This window comes from Neoarius graeffei, chromosome 13 (assembly GCF_027579695.1).
Source record: "Neoarius graeffei isolate fNeoGra1 chromosome 13, fNeoGra1.pri, whole genome shotgun sequence".
NCBI lineage: Eukaryota > Metazoa > Chordata > Actinopteri > Siluriformes > Ariidae > Neoarius > Neoarius graeffei.
The window spans coordinates 34,469,850-34,484,745 of record NC_083581.1 but is presented as its reverse complement, the minus strand read 5'-3'; the positions used below and the strand labels follow the sequence as shown (position 1 = coordinate 34,484,745).

Below are 14,896 nucleotides of genomic sequence, written 5' to 3'. Positions count from 1 at the left end.
CCTTTAGAATTTTCTATATCTCTGCATAAATATGACCTAAAACATCATCAGATTTTCACACAAGTCCTAAAAGTAGATAAAGAGAACCGAGTTAAATAAATGAGACAAAAATATTATACTTGGTCATTTATTTATTGAGGAAAATGATCCAATATTACATATCTGTGAGTGGCAAAAGTATGTGAACCTTGGCTTTCAGTATCTGGTGTGACCCCCTTGTGCAGCAATAACTGCAACTAAACATTTTCGGTAACTGTTGATCAGTCCTGCACACCGGCTTGGAGGAATTTTAGCCCATTCCTCCGTACAGAATAGCTTCAACTCTGGGATGTTGGTGGGTTTCCTCACATGAACTGCTCACTTCAGGTCCTTCCACAACATTTCCATTGGATTAAGGTTTTAATTGGACTTTGACTTGGCCATTCCAAAACATTAACTTTATTCTTCTTTAACCATTCTTTGGTAGAACGACTTGTGTGCTTAGGGTCGTTGTCTTGCTGCATGACCCACCTTCTCTTGAGATTCGGTTCATGGACAGATGCCCTGATATTTTCCTTTAGAATTCGCTGGTATAATTCAGAATTCATTGTTCCATCAATGATGGCAAGCTGTCCTGGCCCAGATGCAGCAAAACAGGCCCAAACCATGATACTACCACCATGTTTCACAGATGGGATAAGGTTCGTATGCTGGAATGCAGTGTTTTCTTTCTCCAAACATAACGCTTCTCATTTAAACCAAAAAGTTCTATTTTGGTCTCATCCGTCCACAAAACATTTTTCCAAAAGCCTTCTGGCTTGTCCACGTGATCTTTAGCAAACTGCAGACGAGCAGCAATGTTCTTTTTGGAGAGCAGTGGCTTTCTCCTTGCAACCCTGCCATGCACACCATTGTTGTTCAGTGTTCTCCTGATGGTGGACTCATGAACATTAACATTAGCCAATGCAAGAGAGGCCTTCAGTTGCTTAGAAGTTACCCTGGGGTCCTTTGTGACCTCACTGACTATTACACGCCTTGCTCTTGGAGTGATCTTTGTTGGTTGACCACTCCTGGGGAGGGTAACAATGGTCTTGAATTTCCTCCATTTGTACACAATCTGTCTGACTGTGGATTGTTGGAGTCCAAACTCTTTAGAGATGGTTTTGTAACCTTTTCCAGTCTGATGAGCATCAGCAACACTTTTTCTGAGGTTCTCAGAAATCTCCTTTCTTCGTGCCATGATACACTTCCACAAACGTGTTGTGAAGATCAGACTTTGATAGATCCCTGTTCTTTAAATAAAACAGGGTGCTCACTCACACCTGATTGTCATCCCATTGATTGAAAACACCTGACTCTAATTTCACCTTCAAATTTACTGCTAATCCTAGAGGTTCACATACAACCCCGATTCCAAAAAAGTTGGGACAAAGTAAAAATTGTAAATAAAAACGGAATGCAATGATGTGGAAGTTTCAAAATTCCATATTTTATTCAGAATAGAATATAGATGACTTATCAAATGTTTAAACTGAGAAAATGTATAATTTAAAGAGAAAAATTAGGTGATTTTAAATTTCATGACAACAACACATCTCAAAAAAGTTGGGACAAGGCCATGTTTACCACTGCGAGACATCCCCTTTTCTCTTTACAACAGTCTGTAAACGTCTGGGGACTGAGGAGACAAGTTGCTCAAGTTTAGGGATAGGAATGTTAACCCATTCTTGTCTAATGTAGGATTCTAGTTGCTCAACTGTCTTAGGTCTTTTTTGTTGTATCTTCCGTTTTATGATGCGCCAAATGTTTTCTATGGGTGAAAGATCTGGACTGCAGGCTGGCCAGTTCAGTACCCGGACCCTTCTTTTACGCAGCCATGATGCTGTAATTGATGCAGTATGTGGTTTGACATTGTCATGTTGGAAAATGCAAGGTCTTCCCTGAAAGAGACGTCGTCTGGATGGGAGCATATGTTGCTCTAGAACCTGGATATACCTTTCAGCAGTGATGGTGTCTTTTCAGATGTGTAAGCTGCCCATGCCACACGCACTAATGCAACCCCATACCATCAGAGATGCAGGCTTCTGAACTGAGCGCTGATAACAACTTGGGTCGTCCTTCTCCTCTTTAGTCCGAATGACACGATGTCCCTGATTTCCATAAAGAACTTCAAATTTTGATTCGTCTGACCACAGAACAGTTTTCCACTTTGCCACAGTCCATTTTAAATGAGCCTTGGCCCAGAGAAGACGTCTGCGCTTCTGGATCATGTTTAGATACAGCTTCTTCTTTGAACTATAGAGTTTTAGCTGGCAACGGCGGATGGCATGGTGAATTGTGTTCACAGATAATGTTCTCTGGAAATATTCCTGAGCCCATTTTGTGATTTCCAATACAGAAGCATGCCTGTATGTGATGCAGTGCCGTCTAAGGGCCTGAAGATCACGGGCACCCAGTATGGTTTTCCGGCCTTGACCTTTACGCACAGAGATTCTTCCAGATTCTCTGAATCTTTTGATGATATTATGCACGGTAGATGATGATATGTTCAAACTCTGCAATTTTACACTGCCGAACTCCTTTCTGATATTGCTCCACTATTTGTCGGCGCAGAATTAGGGGGATTGGTGATCCTCTTCCCATCTTTACTTCTGAGAGCTGCTGCCACTCCAAGATGCTCTTTTTATACCCAGTCATGTTAATGACCTATTGCCAATTGACCTAATGAGTTGCAATTTGGTCCTCCAGCTGTTCCTTTTTGGGAAAATTCTTTTTATGACCTAAACTTGAAAAATCTGAAAGGCAGTCTCGCTTTAAATATATATATAATATATTTATTCCTAGGGCGGCACGGTGGTGTAGTGGTTAGCGCTGTCGCCTCACAGCAAGAAGGTCCTGGGTTCGAGCCCCGGGGCCGGCGAGGGCCTTTCTGTGTGGAGTCTGCATGTTCTCCCCGTGTCCGCGTGGGTTTCCTCCGGGTGCTCCGGTTTCCCCCACAGTCCAAAGACATGCAGGTTAGGTTAACTGGTGACTCTAAATTGACCGTAGGTGTGAATGGTTGTCTGTGTCTATGTGTCAGCCCTGTGATGACCTGGCGACTTGTCCAGGGTGTACCCCGCCTTTCGCCCGTAGTCAGCTGGGATAGGCTCCAGCTTGCCTGCGACCCTGTAGAAGGATAAAGCGGCTAGAGATAATGAGATGAGATGAGATATTTATTCCTTATTATAACACCGACAGTTGTACAGTTCACGCATCGTGACTTTTATTTTAAAATTTCGAATCCAGAATGAGTCTGGATTGGTCGTGACCGGAAATGACGTTGTGTCGATGCCGGTAGTCTCCTGTGGCTGGTGATCCTCCTTCAGACTCCGGGTGACTGTGACCGGACCCGCGGTGCTGCTGTCATCATGGCTCTGTACGAATATGTCACTCAGGAGCAGCTCTCTGGCTTTGATAAATATAAGGTGAGGTTGATTTCGTGAAATTTAATGAATTATTTATCAAATTTAGCTACTGCTAGTCAGGCTGAGATGCTTGGAATGCTAACATTAACGCACGAGCTCCAGTGTCTCACGTTAGCCGGTTTAGCCGGTTAGCTTTTTTCCCCTGTTTTATATTTAGCAAAGTTTACTTTGCACTTGTTACATTTATCCCAAAAATTTATAAGCACATAAATTTGTTTATCACTTGAGTCAGAATTAGCTTCGAAATGGAAAATAATTGCCTGTCAGAAATTTGGGTTGGGTCAGCGAATGAATTACACCCAGGCATAATTCTAAATCCTTATCAGATAGAAATGTAGTGCACTAGGTAGGGCGTAGAAGGCTTTATTCCATGTTCTATGCAGTGCGCATGTGTAGGTTGTAGAGAGTCGTTTGGGATGCAGCCTTAGTTTTACAGTCTGCGTGAAAACTACACGCTTCAGTAATGTGGACGAGGGCGAAACGATATGGCATGAGTACATCGATACTGTGGAGCAATACATTTTTGCCATATCGCGATATCTTTTTCTAACATTTGTAAAAATATATATTCCTTGAAGCATTGTTAACTTTTTTCACAGAATACAGGACTTTTTTCATATCTTTTTAATATATTTGTATATGTAAATACTTATTTATCTAGAAGTTTTCTAAGACTTAATTTATCTCAAAGTTCTCTCTTTTTTTCTATTCTATTCTCTGTTTATCCTATAATGATGCTCCTGGATTTTAATTTCCCTGAGGGAACCCTCCCAAAGGGATCAATAAAGTTCAATCTAATCTATTTAAATTAAGTGTATTTTTAATTTATTAGTTATTGTAATTATTACAATTTTGTATGTTCTCCATTAAAAAAATAAATTCCATTACACTTTTAAACATGAACAGTTTAAGTAGATGCTGTGTATCATAGAAATGCCTCCGTGTATCGTGATACATTTTCATCCTTTAAGATCACGTTTCCTTTTTGTCGAGTCTTTCTTTTACATTCGGTTTGTTTTGGATTCCTGATTCTACTTCTGGCTGAGTTTGAGAGATTAAAGTTCAACCTTGATACATAACGCATTAAATACATTTATGGTGAAATATATTTTGGACGCGTTTAGTGATCATGGTGTTAATTTGTTGCTTGGTTGTGTTTTTTCGTGATTCCTGTGAGATGTTGGTGACTCTGTGTCTCGCTGATGTCATCAGGGCGTGTTTTTATTCCTAGCACAGGTACAGTAGGAGAGAAATTTCAGCAATTACAAACCAAAGAGATGACGATCAAGTTACGTTGTTTGTGCTGACACACACAAAAAAAAAAGAGCAAGAGCTTCTTTTCTCACTCACCGTTTTCCAGTGATGATATTAATGAGAAGTCCAGTGTGGAAGTAGTGGAGACATTAAAGCAAACGCGGGACTCAAAATCCCAGAATGCAGTGCAGCTGTTTGATACAGAGACTCCGCTCAGCTACAGAATCACAGTATTATCATGGAAGTTAAATCTTTAGATCTGTTGGAGCAGAGTGTAGATGAAGAGGTGAGAAAACTGGAGTAAAGCGCCGCCGCATCACTGTGTTTAAGTAGAAAATAATTCGTCCTGACTCTGCTCTCAGCAGGTAGTCGAAGAGGATTGTGGGTAATGTCGGAAACTGTTAACGAGAATAAATGTTGACCAACATTTCCTTTTATTCGTTGTATTTGTTTTTGTACTGAGATTGAAATGGAATTTTATTTTGCTGAACTGTTCCTTTAAAGGTCTACTAAGGTGACAATGTGTGGTTTTTTTTCTTTTTTCTCCCCACTATACATCTGAAATAGTGTGTTTTAATAGGATGCAACCCTGACTTACGGACAAACCCCAACTCTTTACCTGTAAAACGAGGCTGGAACTATGCGTTATATCATACTTGTACGGAAAAAGGCGGAAATATTGCCGGAAACACCCAAGCTGCTTTCTGAATGGTTTCCGTAAATTGTGACGTCACTTTCAGTACACGGCCATATTCGACAAAATGGACCGTAGCACCAGCGACATTTCTTCACTGATTTCCTTGAGTATTTCGGACAATGACATGAATAGTGATGATCATGATACACAAGCATTACTGTATCAATTAATTACACACAAGCGAGCGATATTTATTGAGTTGTTTTAGTTAGTCATTACTAGGGATGTTAACCGATGACCGTTTGACCGGTGGTTGACCGAATCAACGTCAACCGGTTAATTTTTTTTTTGGTTGTCGGTTTAAAAAAAAAAATCGTTTTGAAGCTGCCGATTTTGTAGCGGAGAACCTGGAATTCTGTGTTGTAAACGCTTGGGGCATGCTATGCGGTGTAAGGACGACAGCTGACAAATCAGAAACACCCATTCAGTCATGTCCCGCCCTCCCGCCCCAGTTGAAAACAGCTGCCACTCGGCGAGAGAAAAGTGTAGACACAGGCTTTTTAGCTTGCAAATTACTATTGTTTTTTTTTAAAATTATTATTAGAAGGCACATCGAGTTTAGTCCTGCCTTGGCCAGTGCATTCTGAAAGTATGTTTCGGTCTGTAGCCAACAATGCATGTTATTGCAGATCATATCTCTCCACACAAACTAAAGGCGCAAATGCCGACTTTTTCACGGCTGAATCGTGCAGATCCGATTTTTTTTTTAGGGGGGGTGTTGGAGTGTCTGAATAATTTCATCAGAGTAAATTCTGTATTAAAATTACTAAATAAGCAAATGCCGTTGAAATTATTCAGACACTCCAACGCCCCCCCCCCCCCAAAAAAAAAAAAATCGGATCTGCACGATTCAGTCGTGAAAAAGGCGGCATAAGGCGGCCGTTTGCATCCCTGTTAAACTCATAGGTTAACCGACTTTAACCGGCTAATGAGGCTCGGTGGTCGGTCAAGATTTTTAGTTTTCGCCATCCCTAGTCATTACCGAGGTTTTTTTGGACAATCAAAGCAAGACACCCAACAAACACCAAGCTGCTTAGCTGCATCAGCAATTATTACATTTATACCAAAAGGAACTCAAAATAACATATCATGCTTAATAAAAAGTTAGGAAAGCAATAAAAAGTGTTTTCTTACCCTTTGAACTTCTCTTTTGCGGACTACTGATTGTGTTGTCTCGTCCGCTTTTTGGCTGAAGATTGTGGGAACCGCACCTGGATTCAGTGCTGGCTTGTATGGTATTCCTAATGCCTGGTGCATCCGAGTTGTTTGAGTGAAACAATTTTCTTCAAAATATTCCGAGCACGCGAGCTGCAAACGTGCCGTTTTTGCACCCGAAGGACCATTCCAGTTGGTCTGTGAGAGGTCTGTCCCTGTGCGGCAAATGGCTTTTATCCATTACCTTCTTAACTTTTTGTACTTTGGGAATTGATGCAGGCTAGTTTTTTCACTTCTGCCATTGTTGCATCCTCCTGTAGCGGGTGGCTGCAATGTTCAGTTCACATAAATTCTGTATAGTATCCTGTAGCCACCCTCGGCTTCCTACCACTGCGCTCTCGACTCGTTCATAAAAAACTTCATCAAGACGTCACCAGGCTAGCCTACCGTAATTACCATGGTAGACAGTCCAACCCCCGCGGCAATGCAGAAAGAGGGTAAACAAACACTATCCCATCCTCAGTGTTTTGTTTACCCTCTTTCTGTGTTGCTGCAGGAGTTGGACCGTCTATCCTTGGTAATTACGGTAGGCGAGACTGGTGACGTCTTGAAGTTGTTTTTTTTTTTTATGAATGAGTCGAGAGCGTAGTGGTAGGAAGTGGTGGCACCCCTGGATTAATGAACATAAAAACCTTAAATAACTTTAACCTGGCTGGGATATTCTGCGCTACACTCCCACACAACACCTGGATCCAACCATTACCTCAAATAATCTTAAAAAATATGGATGCAAATGATCCTCACTGTTCTCTCTTCTCTCAAATATGGCGGTGTGTACTGTGAGTGACGTCACCTGTCGGGAGCTTACGAATGTTTCCGATCATCAACCGAGCAGCGATTGCGTGTAAAATATGCGAAAGTAATTGGCTAGCTAAAGTCGTTTACTATCGTAAATGGTCAGAACATGGGCTCTTATGTGGTTGAAAACTGTTTGTTTGTTTGTTTGTTTGTTTAAAATAAGACAAACGGGTAGGGTAATTGTCATCTTAGATGGGCTTTAAGAGCAGACAGGGCTGGGATTTCCTTAATATCTCACAGGCAGCAGGGCGTCGGTGTACCGCCACATGATCAGGTAATGAAATTATTCACATTATATCTCGTGTTTCGGGTTCACTGTGTAGGATGATCACCTGATCTTTACTCTGGCTGGAGGACATTGACATCACAAGTAAATAAGCCTTTGGTCCAGTTGGCAGATTTTCCAGTTGAAGTCATTATGATTGTGGGTGTTTTCTAGATCACTGTCATTTCTAAATGTTATTTAGGTCTGTCAAGCCATTTTGGAGCGCGTCATCCAGTTCATAAAACGTCCTGCATGCAATTTGTGTCATCGTGATGGCTTTTAGTATCGCCTCGTCCATTCCTCCTCCTCCCCTCAGCATATGGTTGGGAGATGAATGAGGTTACTCGAAAGGCAAAATCTCAAGTTTAGTCTTTAAAAAGAATGAAGCACTAGAACTGTCAAATTTGTTAAACTCTTTAAAATGGTCTCAGCTAAAGGTAAAGTGGGTGAAGTTGAATACATTTTGAATGGTTCTTTTTTCCCCACCTCATTTCCACTCATGCACACTAAGCTCCGGCCCACAAACTTATAGCGGTTCAGCTAGAATTAGCTTTAGTAAGGACTGATCTGATTTTACTTTCAAGTGCACTCGGACGTTCAGCTGCTTGAAAGGTGAGCTACAGCTCTGAACACGCGCACAATGATTGATGAGGATATGAAGGGGTGTTGGTTGGAGGCGTGTCTATAAAATGACTGACAAGGAGGCAGTCCAATTAGAAATGAACATTCTGGAGGGCAGTTTTCTAAACCAGGTTTTTTTTTTTTTTTCAAGCCTTGTGATGCCCTTGTTCTGAGAAAATGGCTTCAGCTCTTATTATTTTTAATCATTTCAACCTCATTTTTCACATTGTGTACGAGTAAAAAAAGAAAAATATTGACTATTGCGCCTTTTAAAGAGCAGCGGCTTCTAGATAAAATCCGAAAGCGTTAAAATTTTGGACTATTAATGTGTCTATAATTAAATATTTCCACAAATGCAGTAATATTAACACCATACTGTGTGTTTGTAACGCAAGGCTGGGTGAATGACAGACTAACTAGCTATTCAACCAAGATAACTGACAAGTAGGGTTGGGCGGTATCCAAATTTTGATACCTTTAAACTGTCTCTGTGTTTTCCCGGGGTATACGGTATTACCGAGAAAAAAATATTTTGTTTCGGCCTACTGTGTAACGTGCGCCTATGCCTCAAATGTACTATTTAAAAGCAGCATAGCGAATTGTGTGCATTGTGGTATGGATTAAGCAGCAAAGCGAATTTTGTGCATTGATGAATGGATTAAGAGATATTTCAAAGCATCACGCAACTCTTCCTTCATCTTGAAAATAGCATTCAACTGTCGTTTACACGTCTGCGTTGAAACGCCATTTGCAGCACTATTTCACCTACTCCATCAAAAAAAAGGACACGATGAGCAGGATCATACCCTTTCAAGCATGGGAAATAAAAAAAAGAAAAAGAATCAACCAACACCCAAGTCCGTTTAGACTGCGCGATAAACCATATTCTTCAGCGCAAATGAGGCGAACCTAATTCAAATGCGTGATAGCTGCACAAGGCAAAATCATATGGGCCCACGTCATGCCATGGCGGGGAAATTAATAATCAAATGGCCTTACCTTGCTTAAAACGTTGTCTTGATCACATAACTCCTTACAATTATTCCACTTAAATCCATACGGTTTAACACACCCAACAAAGATAGCAAGCGCATTGCTAATTCCCACCAGAAACCTAACAGTTTACGCTACGATGTTTTCTTCCGTTTCTTCAGTAGATGACATTTCAAACGTTTATTACCCACATCCCAAATGTCATATGTTATATTATTTTACCTTGTTGTTACTCATGTAACCTACTCAAAACACAACTCATTGGAGAGATCTCGTGGAAGTGGAGTACCCCAGGCTATGGTGTGCCTTAGGGGACATATTAGATTTTTCGTTTGGTTTGAAACCAAAATACTGCCACACTGCCGATGTTGTATTTTTTTTTTTTTTGCCACTAACTCGTTATCTTGACTTGCCATCTTTCAACCGCGGTCTCAGTCTCTTTTTTTTTTTTTTTAGATAGGACAGTATAGAGAGACAGGAAATGAGCGGGGGAGAGAGAGACGGGATCGGGAAATAACCTCGGGTCGGAATCGAACCAGGGTCCCTGGATTTATGGTATGGTGCCTTAGCCATCTGAGCCATGACACCCCCGGTCTCAGTCTCTTGCGAAGCTTTCTGTCAGACTCCAAATGTCACGCAGGGTTGCCATGGTAACGACATAAACAACCCTGCACGCGATGAGAACTTCTTTAGGAAATTGATAGAATTAGTGAAAATACGATCACACAGTTATTCGGGATGATCTTCAATTTATTATTTTATATTATGACCTCATGTACTCCATATTTATTTAGATATTATATATTTTTTTAAAATGACGGTAATGAGACCGATACCGTTGGTACTTTTGGATACCTCGGGATACCTTCTTACCGTAATACCGCCCAACCCTACTGACAAGGCTAGAAAGTGGTAGGTAATGTAATAATGTACAGTCCTGTGCAAAAGCCTTAGGCACATGTAAAGAAATGCTGTCGACCAAAAATGGCTTAAAAAAAATAATGAAATGAAATGTTTCAACATTAAAAAAAATACTATAAACAGTGAGCCATAATAAATGAAACAAAGGCAGTATTTGGTGTGAGACGACCCTTGGTGTGTATTTGGTGTGAGATGCGTCACGTACATGTCTTCCATGTAAGCACAGGAAGATATTTGATCTTCATTAGCAGGGTTCAACATTAAATTTTAAACCCACTTGCCCTGCGGGGGCAAGTGGGGGTAAATTTCCACTTGCCCCCCAATATTATCACTTTTCCCCCTATTTTGCGAGTACTAGTTTTTTGTTTTTGTTTTTTTAGGAAAACCATAGAATAGTTGTGAATTGTAACATAAAATGAAGATCACACATTGAGTTCAAGTTTGGTTATTGATTAAGTTTATTATTAAGTTTGGTTATTGATTAAGTTTATTATTAAGTTTGGTTATTGATTACTTTTTACTTGTAACAGACAATAACAATTTTATCCAAAATAGTTTTTCGTGCCTTATTCGATTAATTTCCATTTCACACGCATGCAGCTGTTGTAAAATTGTTTGTGTAGAACTCTGACTGTAGGTTCATTACTCGATAATGTAGAAATCTATAACAAAGTTTGTATGAAGAAAACAATAGGGTGCCAAAACTTTTGAACAGTACTGTGTTTGAGAATATTTATACATCGGTTTTATTTTGTTATATCATCCACCTCTAGGTTTAAAGAGAAACAAAAAAAACCCCGCGCTGCGTCATGACCGACAGGATAATGTTTGTGTTTAAAATTGGTTCATGTGTAGGTTGTGGGTGTTTTATACAGACCTGGCAACCTGTAACTGAGTCAGTGCAGCTGGTATGTCATGACGTAGCGTGGTGTTGTTTTTTTTTTTAAATAAACCTAGAGGTGGATGATTAAAAAAAAAACAGATGTATAAATATTTTTCACAGGACTGTGTTCCTCTGATAACAGAAACAAAGCTCCAGCTCTCTCTGCTCTGAATCTGTTCTTTCAGGATTTATCGCGCATGTTGCTTTGTTGAGGTTTTTTTTTTTTTTATGCCCGAGTTGTTTGAAACCAATCTGGGTTTTCTGTGTGGAATAAGGAAGCTGCTTCACCTTTAAGAAAATCAAGCACTTTCATGAAGGTGCTAGCTCAGATGCGAGCAGAAAAAAAAATAAAAACGAGATTCTTAAGCAAACTGTTCCATCTTCACTTCCGACTTTGTTTTTGCAAAATACATTTTAAATACAATCGTGAATTTCTCTGGAGTTTTCCGGCTGAGCTCCTCTCCTCGTATTCTTTAACCACTCATTTCCTTGTTGTTTTTGAAGCATTTGCTTCTATTTGTTAACGTTTTTCTTGATATCGGGGGGAATGTAATGCCTTTTATCTATTTCTCTGTTTGAACAAGCAAAAACAGCATGTCTGTCTGACCCCACCTGTAATTATCACGTGATGCGTGATGTCATGCGCAAGGGATCTATGAACAGTACGCGTACCATACTACAACAGCGGGGGTATATAAAATAACTTGCAATTAAAGCAGTAAATGAAACCAAGACTAAGAAAACAGCCAAGACATAATGGCGGATATGTAGTGAGGGATGCTTTTAGGAACTGAAAAAGGAGATCAAAAAGCCGAATTTTTGTGATGCTAGTTCATAATATATGCTCATTCCAACTTGCCCGGTTGGACATGTCTGGGACATATCTCACTTGCTCAAATGCATGTTTCACTTGCCCTGGACAATCGGGCAGTCCTTAATGTTGAGCCCTGATTAGACTGAAAACTTAATTAGTTTGAGTCACACTTGCATTCCTGTTCACTATATATGCTCAGTAGATAGGGCTTGGCATTATTGTTGAGAGATTTCTCATGATCAAATGTTGATATTGAATGATATATATATATATTTTTTTTCCATTTTTGGCTCTGCCTTTGGCTGAAGCCTATAGAGGCACCTGTCTGCCTGTGTATGTTTAACTGAGTTCAAGCGCGTTTAAGAATGTAACTGGCGTGCCAGTCTCCGGTAGCGATTCCACAGTCGCAGTGTGGCGCAGCTGTGTACTGACTAAGTGCCATGTTACATAACCTTAGTTCATGACGTAATCCTCCATGGCCGAGTGATCTAGAGCGCTGTCGAGCAGATTTTGCAACGTCGGTTCGAATCCTGGCGTCGACGTAAAAGGCTGAGAGACCTGAACAGGTCTCTTGTTAATAATTATGAGGAGAAAAAAGATTGAATTTAACCACTTTGTTTTGAATTCAAACACCTTACTTTTATCAACACTTTTTTTTCATCAGTGTTTCCCCACACAGACTTTACTCACGCGGGCTGCCCAGGAATATTAACGGCCACTTAAAGTATATTTAGTGACAGATTTTAGTTAATAAGTCTGAAGAACGAGTGTTCTGTAAGCGGTAGATGAATAATAATGTGCTGAATTTAGCTTACTGTATCGCTAAAAGGAAGTGTGTAGTGCTCGAGTGATGGCCTGGTACATACTCTACCACATGAATGGAGAACTTTCACGCTGTAAACAACCTTCATCAGTGTGCACATTACATGGTATTGTCAGCGCAGTGCTGTCGTCGAGTCACTAAACCTCGAGTCCGAGTCCAGTCTCGAGTCCCCAGTGTTCAAGTCCAAGTCATTAAAGAAAATTTCGAGTCGAGTCAGAGTCCAACACTCCAACCGCACTATTTGATGGTGGCGGTTTTAGCGCCATTAACATTAGGCCAAAAAAAAAGTGTGTTTCCGGTAACCCGACCGATCGAGAATTTCCGCGTCGAAATTGCCGACCGTAAAGTTTTTATTACAAATTTCCCTCGATATTTTAGTGTAAGCGGCGTTAGTTTGTCATAATTTTTTGTTTCAACGCATTCAAGTTGTGAAAGAAACGATAAAAAGTAAAATGTTTCGCCACTTCTATCAGCCCTCCTGCATAAACATGGAAGCGCACTTGTATACTGAAGGAGGAAGGCAAAACTGAGCCGAGCCGCCATTTTGAATCCTCATTCAAGGCTGTAATGCAAATTGCTTCCTCTTCAGTATACAAGTGCACTTCCATGGCAGGGAAAAACACTACATTTTGCCGCCTATGTAGTCCCCTATTTATACAAGTAGGAGTCATTCAGGATTCAGACATGTTTTTGCTTGGTGTTTTTGCTCGACCCAAGTTCTACAGTAGGCTAGGCCGTCTGCTAGCCTAGGACGTTATTTTCATGTTATTTCTTGATAAGGTGTTTTCACGTTATTACATGAAAATATCATGAAATAACGTGATAATTTCGTATCATGAAATTACGTGATGTTATGTTATTACATGATAAATATATTGTAAAAACGTGATAACTTTGTTAACAATATCTTTTCACGTAATTACTTGATTCTAAGCCAATTTTTTTTGAGTGTGGCAGCAATACGCTTCCGTAGATCATAACTCGAACTCCCGCGATATTTTTTTTTATTTGTTTAAAGATTTAAAACACTTTTATTTTATGATGTGTGGTATAAAGGATTCTGTGCCAAAATACTATTTTGTAAGATGTTTACTTGTGTTAATTTTTTCGAACAAAATTAAAAAAAAAAAATTAAGAAAAAAAACCTTTTTCCTACCTACCGACCTTATTTTAGTATTTCATGTTACCAGAAACACACTTTTTTTTTTTTTTTTGGCCTTAGTTTGTTCCTGAACATGACGTATGAACAGGTGAAGGTGCTTCTCTTTGTCAGGGAGTGTGAAATATTCTGTCAGAGACAGTTGGGAGACGGATGTAAGTGCAGAAGGTGTGTTTATTAATACAAGTGAAGACAAGTAAACAATCCAAAATCGTGAAACGGGCAATAGGTCGAGCGAGGCACAAACAGGCTATCTTTGACTCGGCAGAATCAAAGATGAGAAACAGGAAATCTGGGAAACAAACAAGGAAATAAGGCTCGGTAATGTATCAGCAACGCAACTCAATACTTCTCAGAGTAAGTGTGTTTTCACAGTTTTTATATACTGTAGGCACGCTGATTGCGCCTTAATCCTGTGCAGGCACGAGTCGTTTACGGTGGGTGCGCGAGAGTCCACTTGGCACGCGTGCTGTCTGGAGCTCGCCCGAGAGTCTATCTGATGCACGCGCCAAGGCGTGCAGGTGCGACACTCTTGCACGAAATTTAGTACAAAAATGAATGTAGATATAAATATCTTATGCCAAATTATTATGGCATGTTACAAAAAATAAAGAAAAAATCTGAGTTCTCGTCTCCAGTTTATGAGTCCGAATGCACTTAATGCACGAGTCCGAGTCATCAGCAGTCAAGTCACAAGTCTTTAAAATTAGGGCACGATTCGGACTCGAGTACTACAAGTCTGTGTCAACGTTACCATGACAACATGGTCCAGTCAGTGCATTCATCTTTAATAAGTAGCACTTTTTTTCAAGCCTCTTTACCTGATTATTAAAAGGACATTAATGGTCTGTGTACATTTGATCATTCTGTTTTCATCTGTAACGTAAATTTAATAGGTCATTTTTTATTTTTATCAGAAACTGCAGATTTAAAAGCAATCAGTCAGTACGTTTACATGCACATCCAAATTGAGCTGCTGTCGGTAATCGAGCAAAGGGTCCCAGCAGGGG

At 40.1% G+C, this 14,896-nt stretch overlaps 1 protein-coding gene across 2 annotated transcripts in view; it reads left to right on the top strand.

Moving 5' to 3' along the window:
* Positions 1-3,311: 3,311 nt before the first annotated feature.
* The window catches only part of selenoi (selenoprotein I), a 33,564-nt gene continuing 21,979 nt past the window's right edge, over positions 3,312-14,896 (top strand). For both annotated transcript variants that reach the window (XM_060937618.1, XM_060937619.1), the window contains exon 1: positions 3,312-3,443. In XM_060937618.1, the coding sequence (XP_060793601.1) occupies positions 3,387-3,443 (57 nt within the window). In that variant the 5' untranslated portion in view covers positions 3,312-3,386. The remainder of the gene's footprint in view (positions 3,444-14,896) is intronic.